We start from the raw sequence: 21,077 nt of genomic DNA, 5'->3' as shown, positions 1-21,077 counted from the left end.
GAACATGTGAAGCATTTACAGTGTTATTACTGTCCAACATCAGGTCCTTTGTGACTGAGAGGGCATCTGTGGCACGTGTGGCAACTTCAGCTCCACAATCTCAAGCTATTGTTATTATTGTCTGGCTGTTTGGGGGGACTGGCCGCCTAACGGATGCCTTGATGAATTATGATACCCACTGACCTCCTGATGACCTTCGGATGGCTCAACTCTCTATTTGGAGCATTCACAGTGCACATTGCATTTGGCAGGCCACACGTCGGGCTACATGATAATCCAGTTTAAACTGCCCCGTTTGGGTTGATGATTGACAATCAGTAAAGTGTTCATTCTGATTGACATTTTGCCATGAAGTCGATGGATGGAAGTATCTCAAAAGTACCAGAACATTTTTTTATTTACTGGTGAGATACATTTTTATATTATAAAAAGTCACTTTTTATAATATTACTTTTAGGTAAAGTATATGACATTTACTGTACTTAAGTATCAAATGTAATTTTCTGATATAAAATATACTTAAGTTTTAGAAGTTTTAAAAGTATTAAAAGCGGGGTGTAAGGAATGAGCCATGGTGGCTCAGTGGTAGGGCGCGTTGTCTTTCGACTGGAAGGTTGTGGGTCAAATCCCTGGCTCTGCTAGTCTGTATGTGTGTGAATGGCAAAACTGTAGTGTAAAGCTGCTCATCAAGACTAGAAAAGCTCTATATAAATACAGACCATTACCAACTTATTCTTCTGATTTTATTTGGTAGTAACAAGTAACAAAGATAGTTCGAGGAAAATTAAAAGTTGCTAGAAAAATAAATAAAGTGTAGATATGTGAATTGTGTACTTAAGTGTAATAACAAAGTATTTATACTTTGTTACATTACAGCACTACACTGTAAAGGTGTAAAATGGGAAGGAAGAGGAAGGAAAGAAGTAAAAAGGAATCAGGATCATGAATAAGGAGCTAAAAGAAGTAAATCACCTCAGTAAATGTCTCACTGAAACATCCTTCAGTTTTATACTTTAACTGTAAATATAGAAATTTGGGATAAATGCATGCATGTGATTATTAAACTGTATATATTACATAGTTTTATCTAACCTGTTGGACAATGTTGGACAATTGAGTAAGTTGTTCAACTGGGACCTCCTAAAGTTGAACACAGTGTCATACAGTGCAACGTTTATCTAAGTCTCATACCAGCTGACAGTGTGCACACCCTCACACATGCATACCAATCAATCAAGAGCCATAAATTACCTTAAGTATGAGAATTAAAAGTTTGACCTCCAGCAATTTAATTAAATGTACTAGAGAATACAATGGTACAATTGTGAGAGTAAGAGAAGAAAGAATGAGGACGTGTGAAAACGGAAGTTAGAGTCGATGGACGAGAGTGACAGCTGAGCTACGGCTGACTTCTGCTCGATTCTTAAGTGAGCAAATGGCTTTTAATTAATATTCATTCATTTCATTCGGATGAATGTTCTCTCCTGCTTCCCACCATTGGTTTCCTCCTGGTACCTTGAAGTAATTGCCAAACCGAACTAACCTTAAGTAAACGTTTTGTAAGCCTAGTACAAACATCCCAGATTGTGAAGTGACAAGTTCCAGCTCATGAGATACGGGAACGTTTTCTTTTCTGTTGGTAGAAAGAATATTAATAGGTGTGACATGTTTTCTCTGGCCGTGATATCTCCATTGCATAAGAAAACATCATCTGGTTAGATGAGTCACAAATGTACCAACAGCAAAGAATTCATCTTTGGATTTATACACACTATACATATATAGAGTGCTATATACTGCAGGTGTATTCACTATACATAATAATGACATCATTGTCTCAAAAGAACAACAGGGTTACAGAGTAACAAGTGTTGAAAACACAAGATAAGACTTGTTGACTGGTCTAATATGTGATGACAACAGTGAAATCCAAGTGTGTTTGCACTTACCTGTTCACAGACAAACAAACTAAATCAGTTGCTCAATTACACGAGCACACACAGGCATTAGTTGTGAATGCAAATGTGATGTTTAAAATAAAATGACAGATCGGGCTGCATCCCTGTTCAGCCTTGACATGTACTCGATGGCTGTGTCTGCGTGTGCTGCGCACTGTGGGCGACAGGCAGGAACACAACACGCATACTAATGGGGGTGTTGGATGGTTCTCCTGAAGCCTGGCATCCTCCTCAAGCAATAGAGTGATCTTAATATAACCTTCCCATTGTGTGTGTGTGTGTGCGTGTGTGTGTGAGAATGAGGAAATATGATTTAACAGTCCAAATCACAGCAGCACTGGAAAGGTGCTCCGCCGTGTTCTGATGACAAGGTCACAGACAGAAAGGAAAAGTGTCTGGAGCTGGAACTTGAGTTGAGTTTGAAGCATCGGCAAGCAGTGAGTGCACACTGTCGTATGTGGTAACACACTGTGTAGTGTGTTTTGTTACATCTGAGGTGATTGTCACTCAGAATTATTGTGAAGATGAACATATTGTAAATGGGCCCCTTCGTAATGTGTCTGTGTGAGCAGCACAGTCTTAAAGCTGCAATGGCTGTTATGCACTGTCACAGTAAAGGAGCTGTGGTGTAACCATGGTAACAGCAGCACCGTGGGATATTAAAAGTGGATGTGGCCGTGACGCTATGTTACCTGTTGTATATGGAAAGCGTTGTGTAATAGTTCCAGTGTGAAACTGAATGTGTTTGAATACGTGCATAAGTTCTTACAATAAGCGTTAGAATCAGCCTTTTTTGTATGTGCTTGAGGCAAGGGCCTTGATTTACAGACGCTGCCATGTGTCTGCAGCTGCTGGACAGACAGACAGACAGACAGACCAGAACATGCGTTTCACTTTTACAAGCAGAGGCTTTCAAATGTATAAGAATGACAGCCTTTCTTGTGTTTGGAGGCAAAATACACAGCGATGCTTTACTTTGCAGTTGCTCTCAGCCTCACAGAGCTTAATTGTGTTGGTTTGTAGCCGACAACACTCTCATTATTAACATCATTAACATGTTTTCCACTATCGGGCTCTATCAACCTGGACAGCCAAGTTAAAATGGAACTTTAAATATATTTTTCTGTGAGTTTTGTGTCTCTGATTCTGTGACTGTTATTGAGGTGCAAATCACTAGCACATACTCTACGTTGTTTCCTTGTAACAGCGAGACAACTGTTGCCGAGACAGTGATGCAATACATGAATGCTATTTGACAACCTAAATCTTAGACAAGGCATTAGCATTAGCAGTCATTTGTATACGTGTAGGAACCTTTGTTTGTCTGGTCAGGTGTTTTCATCCACGGATGCCACAGGAAAGTTGCAGGTCTGGACACTCGGTGAATTAAATAACTGGACTTGTGTTCCTCAGCTGCAAAGTTTGAGTGGGATTTAAACTCATCAGACACAGTTATTATCAGCGTGTCAATTTGTTAATTCATGTGCGACTCCAGAGTGGCTTAAAGTGCAGGCTTTGGGTAAAGTGTGAAATTAATCATCATCAGACAAGATAACAGTCAGATTATAAAAACGGGAAGGGATGATGATCTTATACAATGTTTATCTCATTATTGACAGTCTTATATAAGGAACCTGTGCCCAAACTGCTCCGACAGTCTGAAAGTGATTCACCACCGAGGGAAATTGGAGGGACACGGAGCTGACATTGCTCGTGTGTCACAGTTCTCTGTCCACCCCGTGGACAGGTTTATCAGAGATGTGAGCACATGAATGGCTGTGTTCATTATCAGAATACATAAATGATAGTGTAGTGTCAGTTTGCTTTCGATGGAGAAACAAATCACCGTCACCACAAACCTCAAACAAAGACCAAAAAAATGTACTAATGGCAACTTAATGACAAACGTTAACACTATGTGCTAATCTTGTCACCTTGCTGTAATTGCACGCACTGTGTGTCATCTTGCAGTTGAATAATTGTCAGGGCGTGTGTTTCATCTTGGACCACACCCAGACCTCAGAACAAAGATGACATTTTGAAAGTGAGGGGAAAAAAGCCTGGTGTTAAAATAAGAATAAGAAGATGAGGCTGTTCCACTGGTTCATGAGTATATATTTTAATATTATAAACATGAGCAGCCCAGGGATCCATGATAACTTAATGAATTCAGCACTGAATTATACATCGGCGACACTGTTCATGGGGGTGAGATAATGGAGTACAACACATGCACACGTATGAACAGAATAGTAAAAAATTGCAGTCCCTGGAAACCCTCACACGACCATCTGGAGAGAGCCTGGATGTAATATTCAGGCTGCGTCTGTATTTTTATGAATATTTTGCCTGCAACTTTTACACTCGGGAGTAAGACCAGTGGGTTTAAGTGGGTTTTTTCTCTGCCAGATTATTTTTTATATCACCGGCACCCCAAATCCCATGAAAACCAAAAGCCAAACCTAATGAGCAAAATCAAAATATGATTTTTGTATTAACAAATCAGAGACCGTACAGGTGTATCTGTTGTCATACTGTGTGTTTGTATGTGTGTGTCTGTGTCAGGAGGATCTGAGTGAATCCATATGTAATATTCAGGCTCCTTCTGTGTATCTCTGAATATTTTGCCTGCAACTTTTATACTTGGGGAGTTAGACCAGTGGGTTTAAAGGATTTCTCTGTCTCACAGGGATCACACCAGCATTACAGTATTTCCAGAGGGATAGACCTGCTATTCAGTGCTAACGTCATCATTTCTGAAGGTGGATGCATTTGTATCTGCAGGGAATCCAGCGGCAAAATGAACAGGTGGTTGAGTGATTCATGAAAATGAATGTCTGAGAGAGACTTTACTGTTGAAGTTAGAGCTCTTCCAAAAAAGTGAAATAAAGTAAATAAATAAAAATGTCACCCATCACCCAACTCCACTTGAACCTGACATTTAAGGGAAAGGAAAGACGAGCAAAACAATGGACGCTGTGTTGTACCAACCAACTTCATACGACTCTTTTGTGTGACAAACTTACTTTGCCTACAGCACAAAAATAAAACATGCAAATATAATTTGGCTGTTCTGTTGTGTGCAGTCACTGGGCGACAACCCAAACGTAATTACCGGCGTGGACTATTTACACACAACAACAATTCTTGTAAAAACCCATACACCTATAAAACAAACTAAATGTGACTGTTTACACCTGACATTAAATTGCGTCCCTGATGAGTCTCCTGGGTTTTCTCTTGACGTCAAGTCTGTTTGCGAGAACACCATTATATGTTAGCGAGTCAGACTGCACAGATGTGTCTGTTGTCATGGAATGTGAGGGAAGCGAAGCTCTACTTACTCTGCTGTAACATGAAATTAGATTTTGAATGAATGGACAAATCCAACACTGACTATGAGGAGGGCTTTTCATGCTTTTATGTCATAGTTTATCATATACTGTACACTTCAACATTCAGTTGGTTGCAATAGGCAACAAAAAAAACGTATGCAAATCAGTTATGAAAGTAAAAGATGTTTTTATACTGCATCAATATAAATGGACTATGAACTGATGAACTGATTGTGTCTCTCTGGTGACTGAGGTGAAACTGACAAACCTGAAACTGGGTCAGGGAGTGAACAAACAGCATTGTTTAACATAATGACCTGCACTGTGTAATAAAATGACACTCTCTACAGGTATCCAGCCTAGAGAGGCACAAGAAAACGAGTCTTGGTGAATCCGCAAACGTTATTTTATCGCATCTACAGCCTTGCCTCGTTATCTTCATCATTGCCGTCATTCTCCTCTTGTGTTTAGAGATCTATCTAGAGGTTTATTTGCTTCACTTTTATATTCTTTGCTTAGTCGCCCTGTAATGTATGCGTTGTAATGTATACTTACTCGAATTAAGGTAAAAAAAAATCAAAAAAGGTTTGTACACAGCGCACATGCTCAAGGTCTGCGACGTACAGGCCCGGCGTAAGTACAGCTGTACTCATTTTAGATGAGTGTGGATGGATAACTTTTTCCAAATGACAATGACAAAATGATTATTTTTTCATTCTGAGATAGAAAGGATGTGTCATATTGAACAATTTTGAATATTGAAAATGTGCACTGTTCCCTTATACAGTGAAGACCACAGAGGAAATGTCATCAAAATACAGTAAACTCAGGTTTTTCTGGGGGCGTGTCTGCGGGGTGTCTATAGAGACTCGCACTTCCTGCTTTGCTCTGTATCCCTGCATCAAAACACTGAGCTCTAATCTGTGCAGTTCAGTGAACTGCACAAAACACAGTGTGGAGTAAAAGGCTAGCGCAGGTTCCCACTGGGAATAACAAAAAGGAAAAAATGGGCTTAGATGTTTCTTAAGAGCTTTGCTCATCAGCTAAGTAAAATAAGCAGATTGATTTCTTTCCACAGGACAATGGGAGCAGAGGAAGGAAAGAAAAGTGTAACAAAGTAATGAGAGCAGAGTGAGTCACCGAGCTTTGCTGCTGAGGCCTGATGAGTGTAAATGAACCGTTTCACCACAACACTGCATCACCTTTTCACTGTTTACACAAAAAAAATGTTAAACCTGCGGTGAGTAATCCTCCACGCTGCTCCCGTCTTTGTGTAAATAAGAGCATGTTCTCTCAGATCTGCATGTGTGTCAAACCTAAGCATCGACTTCAACAGCATGAAAAATTACAGGTACATTCATGAACGAGGCCACTGAGTCACACTCACATTGTTATTCTATACAATCTGATCGTGATGCTCTGTTAAAAAATAACCTTCACATATTTGCTCCATGCCAAGTTTTCATGATAAGGTGGCGTTTGCTCAAAATTTAGATGTAAGAAATTTAGAAATGAGCCGAGTTGCCGTTCCAGTTCGTCTTATTTGCGTGGAATTACAACTAATAAAGACTGCGACTCTGGTGCTTTGAGACATTGGAAAGTAATGGGGCAAAAGGGAAAGTGTGAACTTAGCAGCTCAACTTGGAATTTACTGGAACATACTTTCCAATCAGCTAATCCCAGCTGAAAAATATATAATATTCATGTAAAATAAAATTAAAATTTATAACTTATCCATTGTATTATTGACTGCTGTCGTCATATTGAAGCTCGCAGAAATTTCTTGCATAAATATTGATTTATTACGGTATAGTTAACATATATAAAATGATGCTCTGTTTGACTTGCTGCTGTCACATCAATGTTTCGAGACTATTAGTTAATCTAATTTTCTCTCATGTGTCTTTCTCTCTGTTTAATCTGTACTAGAGTCAATACATTTAATTCCAGCGTGTCGTTCATGTACTTTGCCAGACACAGAGTTAATCTGGAGCAGTAGCGACAGCAGCAAATGCAATGCATAAAACAAACATTATATTCAGTGGGGCCAAATTTTACTTTTGTCATAAGATAATTTTTTGCCAAGTTGTGTTTTTTCACATGAAGAATTACGACAAACCTGAGAAAAATTGGTTAAAAGTAATTAAAGGCGTATATTTAAAACCCGACTGACCCTTTTGCATAATCTGATAGTAAAATTAACTTGACCTAACAATGTACTTATTGTTAGTTTTGTTCAGCCATTCTTGTACAATATGTGTGGAGTCACGAAACAGCCTAAAAAAATGATACAGCACACATTCACAAACAAGGCCACTGACTGAGTCACTTCACTTCATTATTCCATATAACCAGCAGGTGACTCTCTGTTTTCTATTCAAACTCGTCCTTCAAACATTTGCTTTACTGCAAGTTGTCATAGTGGCGCAGTGTTTACTTTCCATGGAAATGAGCCAAATTACAATTCATCCGATTTGCATAAAAGTGCAGCTGATTAACACGACGCCGCTGCACTTTGGAAACATGTTGGGTGTGCGTGTGTAAAGTAATGCGGCACAAAATGGAGTTGGTGACTGAATTACAGCTTTGTAACTGCAAGTGAAGGCTGTATGAGGAACGAGATTTCCAATCAGCTAATCCCAAAAGATAAAATAATAACCTATATCTTCTTCTACATTGGTGTTACTTGCGAGTTAGTAATAGAATAGTTATAGAATAATTGATTTATGCCACTGTTGTATACAGGCAAATAAAATGATGTGAAAAATAACAGGCGGTTCTGTTTGGCTTATGTAATATTTGCTGCCACTCCCTTTACTGCTGTCATTTAAGTGTTTTTATGGCATGGTTATCTTATTTTCTCTCTCGTCTCCTTCCTTCTGTTCAAATTCACTGTATGTTTGTATTCGGCAGATTTTATACCAGTTTTTCCTCTGCCACAGCTGTCACTGAAAAACCACCAACGGCACATTTTCAAAAACATATGTCTTGACAAACAAATGCGAATATCCTTCAGTTTTTAAGGACATAAACACGCCTTCTGCTTAGCAGTGTTTGCTTAGTTAATATCCACCAGACTGTTGGGAAATAAAAACACTGGATTATTCTGAATTTATCCTGATCTTAATCCTATTGAACGTCTATGGAAAGATCTGTAAAATGCAGTGTGGACAAGACACCGTTCAAAGCACAGACAGCTGGAGTCATTAGCTCAGGAAGAGAGGAGATGCAGATGTCTTACTGTATTTGGAGTTGCAGAAGTCGCTCGTTGGCAGTGATTGCTTCTCGCGTTTGTACAATAAAATATTAAGTTACGGGTACTATCGTTTATGTCCGTGCCATTTGGATTTATTACTCTGCTACTTTAAATACGCCTGACGTCTAAATAGAATTGCGGTGTAATCTTTGTTAAGTGGAGTGTGGTTAACCAGTAAAGGTTAAAACAATGATCACATGCTTTCATCTTCTGTCTATCATCCATATTGAACAGATGCTTAAAAAAATAATGGAGGAGAAGCTCCTTTGACACTGGATCCTGTCATAAACCCTTGGCAGCTCCACACAAGCTCTCAGTTTGTGTTTCATGTTGTATATGTTGCACTGTAACTGCCTGAAAACTGATCCTCTGTTTGTTTGACACTGGTCACTGTATATAGTGAGTGATCTGATCTATGAGTGTTGCTGTCCTTGGACCTTTTTTTTTGGCTCCAGCCAATTGAAGCATCTCTTTGTCACGATGTGTCTTAAAGTCTATTGTGACAAGATTGAGTCAAATAAAAACAGACTTTCATTTGACCAAAACAGCATGTTCTGCTTCACTAAAAATAGACGTATTCTAGTACACACCGCACCATTATACACATATTAAAATACCCATAATCAAAATATGCAGTGTAGAAGCCCAAATCCCATAATGGCTTAGCCACGATTTAAGCCCTGCAGGAAGCAGCCCAACCACTCTCACAGTGAAGTGTTAAGAGCTTAGTATTCCCCTAAACTCTCACTGGTTCTCTCTCTCTGTCTCTCAGCAGAAATGAGTTTGTAATTCATTTGCCTCTCACTGTGGAAAGCAACAACATACAAAAGGAAACGGAGATGAAAAAAGTTCTCCAATGTCTTTATGTGAGAAAAAGAAGAGTTTGAAGTTAAATGTTATGACTCACTTCTCTGGCAGCTACTTTCGAGAGGAGGGTTTTTATTCTCGCTGCTGAGAGAGAAAAGCGAGAGATTGAAACTTTGCTCTGTGCCCACAATGGAAATGGAAATTCCTACTGCGTATTAAAATGTAACTCATGCTCTGCATGTGGGAAGATGAGCACAATGGCAGTCGCATGTATTTTTAAGCTTTGAGGCGACGTATGATGCATGAGAGGGGAACTGAGAGGCAGGAACGTCGACATGGACCTGTCGTGGCGAACGGTTCTGAGATATTAATGCGCACGATTACATTTATTTTCTGCAGGTGGGTACAATATAATTGCATTTTAGCTCACAGAGCGAGGACCAAATTCGTTTCCTATTCTATTAACCTCCAAATAGTGGTTTGTTTGTTTTTCTTCGAAATTGCCGTGTAAATGAACTAAACTCAGTTTGCAGAGGAAAAGTCTGTGTGTTGCAAAGTGCCTGAGTAAAAATAGTTCCCACATTTACACCTCCTTCATGTCTGCATTTCCTGTAAGAACCAAGGAACGAATGAGTTTGAAAACCTCATGGAGGCTTTCACCAGCCGGAGCACAAGTTACGCTTCACACTGAATATGAATTGTATTTAATGACTTGTGTGTGTGTGTTATATTGTGTTATACTGTCTCTTATTTCATTTTTAATTTGCTTTCAGTTAACCCTCTTGTGACTTTTCAAGACTCAGTGAGCTCGATTTCCAATAATTGCCACATTGTACGGCTTTCAGTCGAATCTGGAGAGCAGAACTGGGGACGGACAATTTCTTCATATGAATTAGCTTTTGAAGATAATTAGAATATTGTCTCCACCCTCTTCATCTTTGGTTTCCATGTGAACACGATTGCAAATTCACAAACTAATTATACTACACTGTTTGCTTGTGCCAAAACAGTGCTGGTCGACCATAACTGTCATTGGATAACTGCTGCAAGGATTCAGCCCCACGAGCACAGCGCGAGGATGTGCAGACACGGGGCGAGACAAACGGAAAGACACTCAGGCGCAAATATGAATCATGATATGAATCTATAGAGCCTGCAGGCTCTCAGACACCAAGCGAAGTCCAAATATAACGCACAATATTGAGTTTGTAGTGACAAATACACACAATTAAATGCAAAAAAACAACACACAGGCTAAGTGGTAGTACTGAATGTTTCCGCCGTCTCTCGGATGTTTCATGGGCTTTGTCCCTGAAGACATCGCTGTCATGTATGTGCAGACACAGAGGCGCAGAGGTAATCGGACGTCATGCAACCTGATCTGTGTAATGAACAGGAGTGAGTATGTCAGAGAGCTGAGTGTGTGTGTGTACACGCTGTGTGTTGTTGTTGTTGTTTAGTCAGTCTCAGTTCTATGAATCCTTCATGGCCATTTCACAATAGCAGAGAGCGGTAAAGAGTGAGGTGACGTCGCGAACAGACGTCAGTCGGGTGACCTTGCATAGAAATGCTGATTTCTATGGATTTAAAAAGTGCTGGAAATGTTTTTGGCTGATGTAAGAACACAGCTCGACATGATATGTAACAGAAGTCTTCTGGTTTTTAAGTATGTTCATACTCAAATATTATCTATGTAGATATTATATATCTGCTACCATCAGCCTACAGGTAAGTTTCCTGCTGCATTAGAACACAGAGCATTTAGAAAAAAAAAAGTTTAAAAAAAACAGAGGCTATAAGAATGTGCAATATAGAGTGACTTCTATCCTTTTTTTCAGCACAACCTATAGAAAAATAAATGATGAAAAATAAATTGTTTTCATTTTCACCCCTGAGCAAAAAGTAGTACATTTATTTATTTTGTTAAATCGGATTTAATTTTTGAAATTTGGAAATATGTCAAAGTTCGCTCGTTTTTATGATTTCTGCACAATTATAGCTACTCCCATTTTTGTTTTAAATGTAAAATTAACTTGGTTCTTCCGATAGTATGCGATAAGAAAAAGGATTTCCTGACAAATTGGCCACAGCTGCTGCTCTGAGAGACACCGTGTTCCCCACATCAGCACATGTTTAGCAGTTTTTACCATATTCACCAACTTATTCATCAATTTTCTTTCTTTTCATCTTGAATGCCATTTACTCCCAGTACCCTGAATTATTAAATACTATAAGTCGTCAGTCATACTATTAGTAGCTCACTTCACACAGTCTCAGGCATTGTTCGCCGCTGGAGTGTCCTGACAAAACAGGCCTGGCAGCTGCTGTCACCCGAAAATAGCGGCAGACTTAGGCGGGCAGAGAGCCGAGTGAAACTGCCACATTGTTCATTCTCTTGCACAGGGTGCGGTGAAAGTCACACACGATCACGCTGCCACTAGAATCCACAGGTGGCGAACACCCTCCCTGTCTGTACCACAAGGCCACAGGAGCATTGGTGGACTATCGGTTACACACAACAACAACAACAGCGACGTCCGAATCCGAAGCCAAGAGTCAACTGGGAATGTCAGGAAAAGGTCACACAGAGTAACAACCTGTCTGAAGGCTTTCAGTCTGAATACAGGGGAAAAAGTAAGAATGTACTGCAGCAGCACGACATGAGCACAACCGTCAGTCATGCAAGTGACGAGTGTCAGGTGTGAATGGCGCTTTCGTCATTTTCTGCTGCTGCATAAGAGAGCGTGTTCGCACTAAATTGTTTACCCTCTCTCTTTTGCTTTTTTTAAAACTCTCATCAGGCAAAAAGCATTTTCATGTCATGCTGAGGAGGAGGAGGAGGAGGAGGAGGAGGAGGTGAGTTTGTCCACCTGATGAGAATGCCCTTCTGGCCCACCTATAATTTTGTTCAGAGCATCTTTTTCCCTCTGCAGCTGCTCCCAGGTGACATCAAATCTTGACGGCAGCGGTAAATAGAGAAGATGACTCTGTTGACCCTGGTAATCCAAGATGACTCTGCAGCACTTTTTGTTTGACAGCTGCTGATGAAGTGAATTCATTTGCGCTCTGTCTCACCCGTGGATACGCAGGTCGAATGTTCCATCATATAAGCTTCCTCCTTGCCCTCTCCATCCCTAATATCACACCAAAAAAAAAACTATTCCATTGGGTTCCATGGAGTTGACACACAGTCATATCACGTATGAAGATAAAGACAAGTGACACATGGTATGGTAACTATGGTTACGTGTTCTCCTTTTTGCATACTGAGTCAATAGCTATTAGTTAGTGAGTTTGATGTGTCAGAAAAAGAAATGTTAAGTGTAGCCATGCCTGACACTGTTATACCAAAAAAACTTGAGATCTGATCGAGTTTTCTTTGTCGAGTGCAAGTGTGAACAGGAAGTATAAAAAAAGATTTTTCCCTCAGAAGATTGTCTATACATTAACCATACAGGTGAACATACAGCATTTCCTGGAACAAAATTGCATGACTTGTTTACATCTATAGAGATGCATATCGACATAATAGTGTTTCGACATAAACAGGGAAATTAGTTAAGCCAAATGAAGCTGTGGTTTGGGTACAGGTAGAAAAAGCACCTGGATAGTTTTGAGAAAATAATCTTTTCATCTTCTCCAATAAAATCCAACAACACACTTTGTTGCAGTGCTAAAACACTCTGGATGTCGACAAGAATACAATGCAACAAAGTCAAAGTTTGATTCTGCTGCTTCATGGACGTCATCACGTGACACCACCTGTCTGTACACCTCCAGGTAAGAGTTTCACCTTATACACTTGTGTACTTACTAGTGTGACATGTCAATAATATCCAAATACAGTACCAAGTACCAAATACATCCCTTACAAAACGTTTGACTTTTGACATTTGTGTATGGCCCAATCCCATTTCTCATTTTCATCACTACTCACCATCTCTTGCTATTTGAAATTGTGTCGCAAAGGGTGATGCTTAAAATGGAGCCCTACGAAATGGGACACCCCTTCAAGAACATGACATGTCATCACGTAAGCTAACATGTAATCATGGAAGCAGACACGTCCTGCTTGTGCTGGGGATTGAAAAAAAGAATCAGGACTTTTTGTTGAAAAGGTTTGGACACACAGGCAAGAGAATCATTGAGAGGAAAACAGCCACATAACCACTGATGCTCTCCCACCTATGACTGCAGTTGGGAGTAGGAATGCAAACTGATTCATGCCAAAGGGCAGTTCTGTGCTTCCATTAATAGAAAACATCTCCATGGCCAGAATAATAGCACCCCCACACACACACACACACACACACACACACACACACACACACATAACTGAGGAAATGTCACTCAGCAGGACCCCCTCATTTAACAGACATCTCATTTTCTCCCAGAATGCTCTAACCTCAGGTGTAAGCTCTGACACACACCGTCTGACTTCCAGGTTCTGGAGTATTACATGCAACTGACCAGGGAACAGGTGATCGTCATTACAGGAGACCTGCCAGGTTTTTTGGCAAAGGTACAAGCTGAGGCCACCTGTTCAGCGAGCTCTGTTTGTTTTGATGCAGCAAAACTAACACGGTGACATATTTGATCAACTGTGGGGGTGGATGTGTGCGAGGCGCAGGTGAGTTAGGGGGAGGGGGCAATGCAATAACGCATAAACCGACAGATGGGATCCTTCCCTCAATCTGCGAAGATAACATCTTCTTACACGGAGCGTTGCCGCTGACCTGGACTCCAAAAAAGTAAACACAAAGCCTCGTCATTTCTGTTTTATTTGAGTGCATGAAGAGCCGAGCACTAATCTGAGGCAGATAAACCTTCACAGACTGAAAGGTCACCCGGGAGTATCCTCCCTGCTAATCAAATAGCCCTAAAGGCAAGGTTTGATCTTTTACAATCTGCTGTGATGTGAGGCCGGTGAGGCAGATGCACATCGAGCCTCTGGGTCTTCCACAGAGACGCCTGCACCTGTTTGTCACTCAACATCTACCACCAGAGGTAAACATTCAGCTCAGTGTGCCGCTCGGGTCACTGTGTGAAGTGTGTCGTGCTGCAGTTGGCGAGGTTGATACCAGTTATAGACACGTACATTTCATTCATTTATGAGCTGCCGTTTCGAAGGTTTACAGTTTGGCAAACACCTAGTTGATTTTCTTTTTTTAAACAAGAAGAGACCGTATTTGTACGAGAGGGTGGAGCTGAGGGTGGATCTTACTGTACGAGAGGAACACCAGCATGTTAGTGTGTTACACCAGCTGTCACAGACATACTGTATGCATATAGACGTCAGACTGACTGCTGGACAAGGATGCTTCACTCTTGTTGCTTGGGGCCGTACACATCACTGCACTTGATCCCAAAGAAGAAGGAGAAGCCAACTTCTAACACATTTATTATTATTTTTATCATGGAATGTTATAATATTCAAAACAACATTGTGTGTAATTTTTGTCATGGCTTATGAAATGAATATAAATCATGACATTGACTTAAAAATAATTCATCAAAATAAGAATGCCCTGCTTTGACAATAATTTACAAAATCCAGACCAAACTCCTGAGGATATTGTTCAGTGGTTCTTTAAATCAAGTGAGAATTAGCCTTGTCTTCTCATACACTTCAAAAGCTTGTTTAAAATAACACTTACACTGTTTTAAGGAACAAGGAAAAGAAAGGTTAGAGCGTTTCACTTGATGTTCATCTCGTGCAGGCAGTGTGGCTGCTCTGTGGTTGTAGTGTTTCTAGGTTTAAAAGCTAACTACACATATGTTCAAATGCAACTAATGTCCTCAACAGTAAAGTTATTGACTTTGTAAAAGTACAGCAGAGCCTAATTTTTGCATAATCCGTGTCTCTATTGGGTTGAAGGTTTAGGGCGTATTCTGTCCTTGACTTCATCTCATTCTACGGAACAATTTAAGAAGATTGAATTTGTTCAAGTTAATGAGAGGATGTGCTGCACCGTGGTAAAGGGCTGGAATTTCAAGCTCTGGACAAAAAGACCTAAGGTCAAATGTGGTCGATCCACCCTTTGCTGGCTTTTAGTGAGAGCTGCTGGAGCATTAAAAATATCCAGAATATCCAAAAAGCCTGCAAAATTATAAACGCAGACTTGTCGATGCGTAAAACACACACACACACAAATGACTCTAATTGACTTATTTGGACAACCTTAACAAAGCCTTATCCCTAACCATAACCAGTTAATGTCTAACCCTAACTTTAATTTAACCACAATTCAAATCTTAGTCCTGATTCTAACCATTTTCTCAGAAATGCCTCAATGGACAGGTTTTGGTCACCATGAGGACTCCTGGTCCTGACGAGGTCCTAAAGAGTTAACAAATACACATATTTCTTATCACACATGTGAAAACACACACACCCACGCTTTAATTTAAGCCAACACAAGCTCTTACAGTAAAATTCCCTCTCATCTGGCTTGAAAATAGGCTTTAATGTGTCTCCTAAACACACACACACACATCTGCCATGTCTAGGTAAGCTGCAGTTGCCACGGTTACAGACGAGCACTCACTAAACAGTTGTGTGTCAGGCCATCAGAGGCATAGCACTTGAGCACGCACACACACTCTAATGAGTTGATTTGAGCATTCATGGCACAAACTGAAAAACAAGGAAACACAGGATGACGTCACGCTTCTGTTAGCAATATGTCGCCGTCACCATTAACCAGACACTAGTGTCTGCACTCAGGACAAACTAATAAAGCTCGCCGGGGGGAAAAAGTGACTTCTGCCTGAGTCATCAGAGTTATCATCAGAGGACATTTAGAGGGAGATAAAAGAAAAGTGCTGTTTTTAGCCCAGACTGGGAGCTTAAGTGTTTTATTCTACGTCATCTCCTCGTAGCAGCGTGTAGCTACACATGTCATCTCAAAATGACAGCAAATCATTCACTACACAAAGCAAGAACAATATCCTTATACTCACTGTTAATGGCAGCTGCAGATGAAGTAGATGCAGAACAGTTTGTAGTGAGATGTCGAACTCTGAATGTCTTGATGCTGAATTAATCAGCTGTCTCATTCAGTAATAAGAAGAATTTTACACATATGTAAGCTCAGATGTCCAACCACTGGTCAGGACAAGTTACAACAAATGATGGACCTAACTAGAATACTTCATACATTCTCTTTATCCTGTTGTACAATAAAAAGACTGTTCAAATCTGATTCAGATCTAACATCTACAACACCTGTGACTGTCCTCTCAAACAACACACATGCATTATTGACAAGACTTGAGACTCTTTGATATTAAAGCAGGAAATAAGATAAGATAACATAACATAACATAAGATATGATAAGATAAGATAAGACTAACAGTATCTAACAGACTAACAGAAAATATGTGTGTTTAGTTCCCAGGAACGGAACTCCCCACCCTTGCTGTTTGCTTTTGGTGTGCACACATGTTGCAGGTCAGTGACATCAGCAAGAAGTCACATGGGTTCTGATACGACCATTGTCAATCATGTCACATAGCCACACGTCAGTATGTCTCTGCTCTAGCGCCACATGCTGAAGTCAAGTGACACAGATCGGGAAATTGACGATGTCCACACAGTCACTTCAGCCTGGTAATCTAGGCGTAGCCCAACTTGTCATGGGATCACTGTGTCAACAGACACACCAGATGCCATGGCAACCACATCCAAAGCAATTGGTAAATTGTGCAGCCCCCAACCCCCCCCCAGCCCCCTTTCTGGATCTGTTTCACTCTGCTGTAGCATTAAGGGAAATGTGACCTTAATACACTATGAAAATCTCTTCCTTTGTTCCAATGTCTGTCTAGGGATAAGCTAACCAGATAAACACTAGAAAAGAGTATATCTATGTTCAGACAGCAGAGACTGAGTAAATATGCCTGTTTTATCCTAATGTTTCGGGCTTGCTCTGTAATATTAAGTATTTTCCATAAGGTTGCCCCATGAGGGAATTCCAAGCTGTCAAGCAGATCATGAGGAATGATCATGAACATCTGTCACGCTTCATCTCACTCGTGTCTTAACGTGTGGCCTGGTACATGTGGACCTAAGTCGCTCGAGACGCCAATCAAAGAGTAAATGAAGGATGATGACTGAGTGTGAACTCACCAGGACTCTTCCTGTCAGCGTCTGAGCGGATATCATGACTCCGGCCCAGTCTTTGACTGAGGTCATCCAGCCCACCTCGCTGGCCGCCACGTCGTCCTTATCAGTGCGTTTGACGCCATCGCCTGTGGTGATCCGATGGACCTCCTAAAGCAGACAGTGAAGCAGACATTAATGATTGACCAGGGAACAGGAAATGATACTTTAAGACACTCTTTCCACGTGGAACTAAAATACTTTTATACTTGGAATACAACAGCCTATCAATCAATAAATCAATCAGTCGACCCCTAACAGGAAGCTGCAAGCTGTAACCCTATATAATAAATAAATAAATAAATAAGTAGTGTTAAAATGCTGCAGAGCGCTGACAGGCTGCCCTTTTCACAGTCCACAGTATATCATGATTTCATTTAGAGGAAAAGAAAAATATTGATTGGTAAACAAAAGAGCGTGACCTTAACTTTGTTTAGATTAAGTGCAGCATTTGATGTAGGATCTGTTGTTGACAGCTGTGCTAAGCAAAAGTTCAACATCAACAAATTCCCAAATCAACCACCCTGAGTGCAGGCACAACAGACTGATGTTTTCACCTCCGTCTGTGTGTGGACAAAATAATAGTGTCTTCAGATTACTGACAAATGTCAAGGTCAAAGTCAACATAAACTCAACTTACTTGAGCAAGAGATAAAATCTAATCTCTACTGACCATCATATGATATGTAAATGATGTCATTTATCATGACATTTTTAAGGTAAATCTAGTTTGTTTGTTTGTTTTTTTCAGACAAACAAATCCTTTATGGTCACTGGCAGCAATCACAGCATTTAGTGTTTTAATGGATTAACTGGGACAACATTTAGACCTCATTTACACAAACAAGACTTCTGTCAACTCATACAATGATGACATTTCTACAATATAAATAAATGATCACAGCCTGAGTGTGGTGTGCACAGTGCATGTAAGGTATGCTTCGCCTCTTTCATGCTTTTCATTCCTAATATAGTGACCAGTCTCAAGGCTTTCAAAACAAACCCACGCACACACACACACACACACACGCACCCATGCACACATGCACACAGTAAACATACAGAGCAGAGTGAGAGCAGCAGAGACTCCAGGACTGTATCCATGGCAGCCACTGAGCTCCTGGTGTTTCTGCTTGCCTGAGTGAGTGAGTGCATGAGTGGGCTGCCTGTGTTCCTGTCTGCCTGCCTGCCTGCCTGCCTGCCTGTCTGTCTGTCTGTCTGTCTGTGTGCTGGGACTGGCATGATTCAGAGAGCAGGAAATCAAGACATGATGCAGATGTTTGCCAAAAAATAAAAAAAAACGCTCACAGCTTTCAGGAAAACATGACTTGGACTCTTTACCCGATAACACTCCCTAATAGTGTCAAACGTCAAGGCTTCGGTTTGTTTTGTTCTACAGCAGCAGCCGGCTCTGAAAGAACTCCCGGTATGCAACTATGCAACTGTCACGCCGCCATATATCTTGGTGGACAGATTTTTAGCACTTGGAATAATGTATGAATGAACACGGTCGATTCTACATCACACAGCAACAGCATCTGTTTGCAAACCGTCTGGAAGGTGGGAAACATAAGACATTGTTGTTTTGTTGTCCAAAATAAATTCCACAAAAAGACCAAAGCAAAGAGTAGTGTGTGTAAAACCAAAAATAAACCACTGTATTCAGTGTTTGGATCAATTTGTTAACATATTTTAATGTTGCAGTCCAAAATGTACTTGAACGTAAAGCAATGTTTGCAGTAATGCACAAAAACATTAAAAAGGAAACAGTGCTTTAATAAAATGACAATTTAACATGAGCATCTCTGAAGTTACAAATATCTTCTTTAGAAAGTATGAAAATACAAAATTGTTATTGAGCTCAAATGGCAATAAATTTTGCTTTTATACTAACTGTTTTCCATTTAACACAATAACATCCATCATTTAGTCCACCACAGTGATTTTAAAAAGTTTCCTCAGACATAGATTGGAGAGAAAACTCCACAGTCCATTACTTTAGATATAATTACTCATCTTACATTTGTCTGTACAGAAAAACATCTTTTTCCATCCCATATACTCTGAATGTCATCATTATTACTAGACTGCTGGCTGCGCAATGCAATTAAATCATGTTCAGAGTCATTAATCGGAGGCGAGCAGACCACCAGCAGGCCTTGTTCCATGTTCCCACAGCCCTGCAGCACTAATCTGATAACAGAATAATGACGTGTCGACTTCACTTTGTAGCTGGAGCAGACAACGAGTAACAGCAATGGAGGTAACTGTGAAACTGCACGTTAGAACTGGAACAAGAGGGACCAGGTGAACTGTTCTCAGACTGACAACATGGTTTCCATTATTCAGTGGTGAATTGCAATCAGTGTCGCTGGAATGTGTGCAGATACTATCCCCGACAAGTAGGTATTGTTCATCGTGAACAGAAACACTGAGATTTTCCAAAGTTACATCACTTTTGAATCCCTGCGATAAGACTGTGTTTCAAGAGAGCGATATAAAAAACAATGTTGCTGATTGCAGGGCTTTACTTATTAACTTTGTGATAAAAGAGAAATATTATAGTATTGATAATTAATTTTCATGTATGCTATGCTCACTCTAAAATGTATTAAATGTGGGAAAACTGTGTTCCTCTTTGTTTACTATATTTAAAGCACTTTGAATTTCCTCGCTGATTAAATTTGTGAAACATAAATTTGCCTTCTTCTTTGTTTTATTACCCAAAGCCCTTGGAATAAATGTCACGATTCCTATGAAGTGCTCTGTCTTATCACTTTGTCTCAGTGAAACGTTTGACCTGGTATATTCATGTGACACTGCACCTTCTCAAAAGCGAACGCAGGCTGTGCTGAGTGAAGTGATAGCCATTAAACGGCCTTAATTGGCCTCGTGCTGTTATCCCTCAACACTTTAATGAACGGATCAAAAAAGACGGCATTTTTCAGGCCGATAAAGGCAGAGTTTAAAGATTAAGTAGTTGTGAATCATCACATGCCTCAGTCCAATTACTTTTTAAAAAGGCTCAGACAGTATACTTCATCTTAAGGTCACATTCAGAAAGACACCTTCAGTGAGAAAATGGAAAGCAGCTTTTTGACATTTAAACAACTAATTTCTTCCCTCATTTGACACATCAACAATATATAGTCTATACTTATATGTATAAGTCTATTTTAAATATAATTGTTTTAATCTATCTCTTCAAATGCACACATGTAACATACATGTAAATAGACATCAGGCACAGTTAAAAGTCCTTTTTAAGGTTGAAAGAACATAATTTAATGTGATGATAGATAGATAGATAGATAGATAGATAGATAGATAGATAGATAGATAGATATGAGCTTTAAAAGTTTCAGAGCAAGAAACTCATAAATAATCTCAGATGTCACTTGATAAAAGTCAGCAGCAAATATAAACAAGCACTCTGAGTCGTACGGTTCTTCACGGCTTCTGTCCAAGCCTCCTCTTCACATCACACATGCTGTTTCCTGTGTTCCTCTGTGCCAGGTTTTCTGCTGCTGTTACATTTCTAACATGGCTGACCTCCCCA

At 40.1% G+C, this 21,077-nt stretch overlaps 1 protein-coding gene across 24 annotated transcripts in view; it reads right to left on the bottom strand.

Annotated features, from left to right (window-relative positions):
• The window catches only part of LOC122759084 (calcium-activated potassium channel subunit alpha-1), an 88,623-nt gene that overhangs the window by 52,967 nt on the left and 14,579 nt on the right, over positions 1 to 21,077 (bottom strand). For all 24 annotated transcript variants that reach the window (XM_044013612.1, XM_044013605.1, XM_044013627.1 and 21 more), the window contains exon 2: positions 17,486 to 17,629. In XM_044013612.1, coding sequence (XP_043869547.1) covers positions 17,486 to 17,629 — 144 coding nt within the window. The remainder of the gene's footprint in view (positions 1 to 17,485; positions 17,630 to 21,077) is intronic.

The sequence above is a fragment of the Solea senegalensis genome, linkage group LG18 (genome assembly GCF_019176455.1).
Source record: "Solea senegalensis isolate Sse05_10M linkage group LG18, IFAPA_SoseM_1, whole genome shotgun sequence".
Lineage (NCBI taxonomy): Eukaryota > Metazoa > Chordata > Actinopteri > Pleuronectiformes > Soleidae > Solea > Solea senegalensis.
This window is presented reverse-complemented; position numbering and strand designations above follow the sequence as displayed.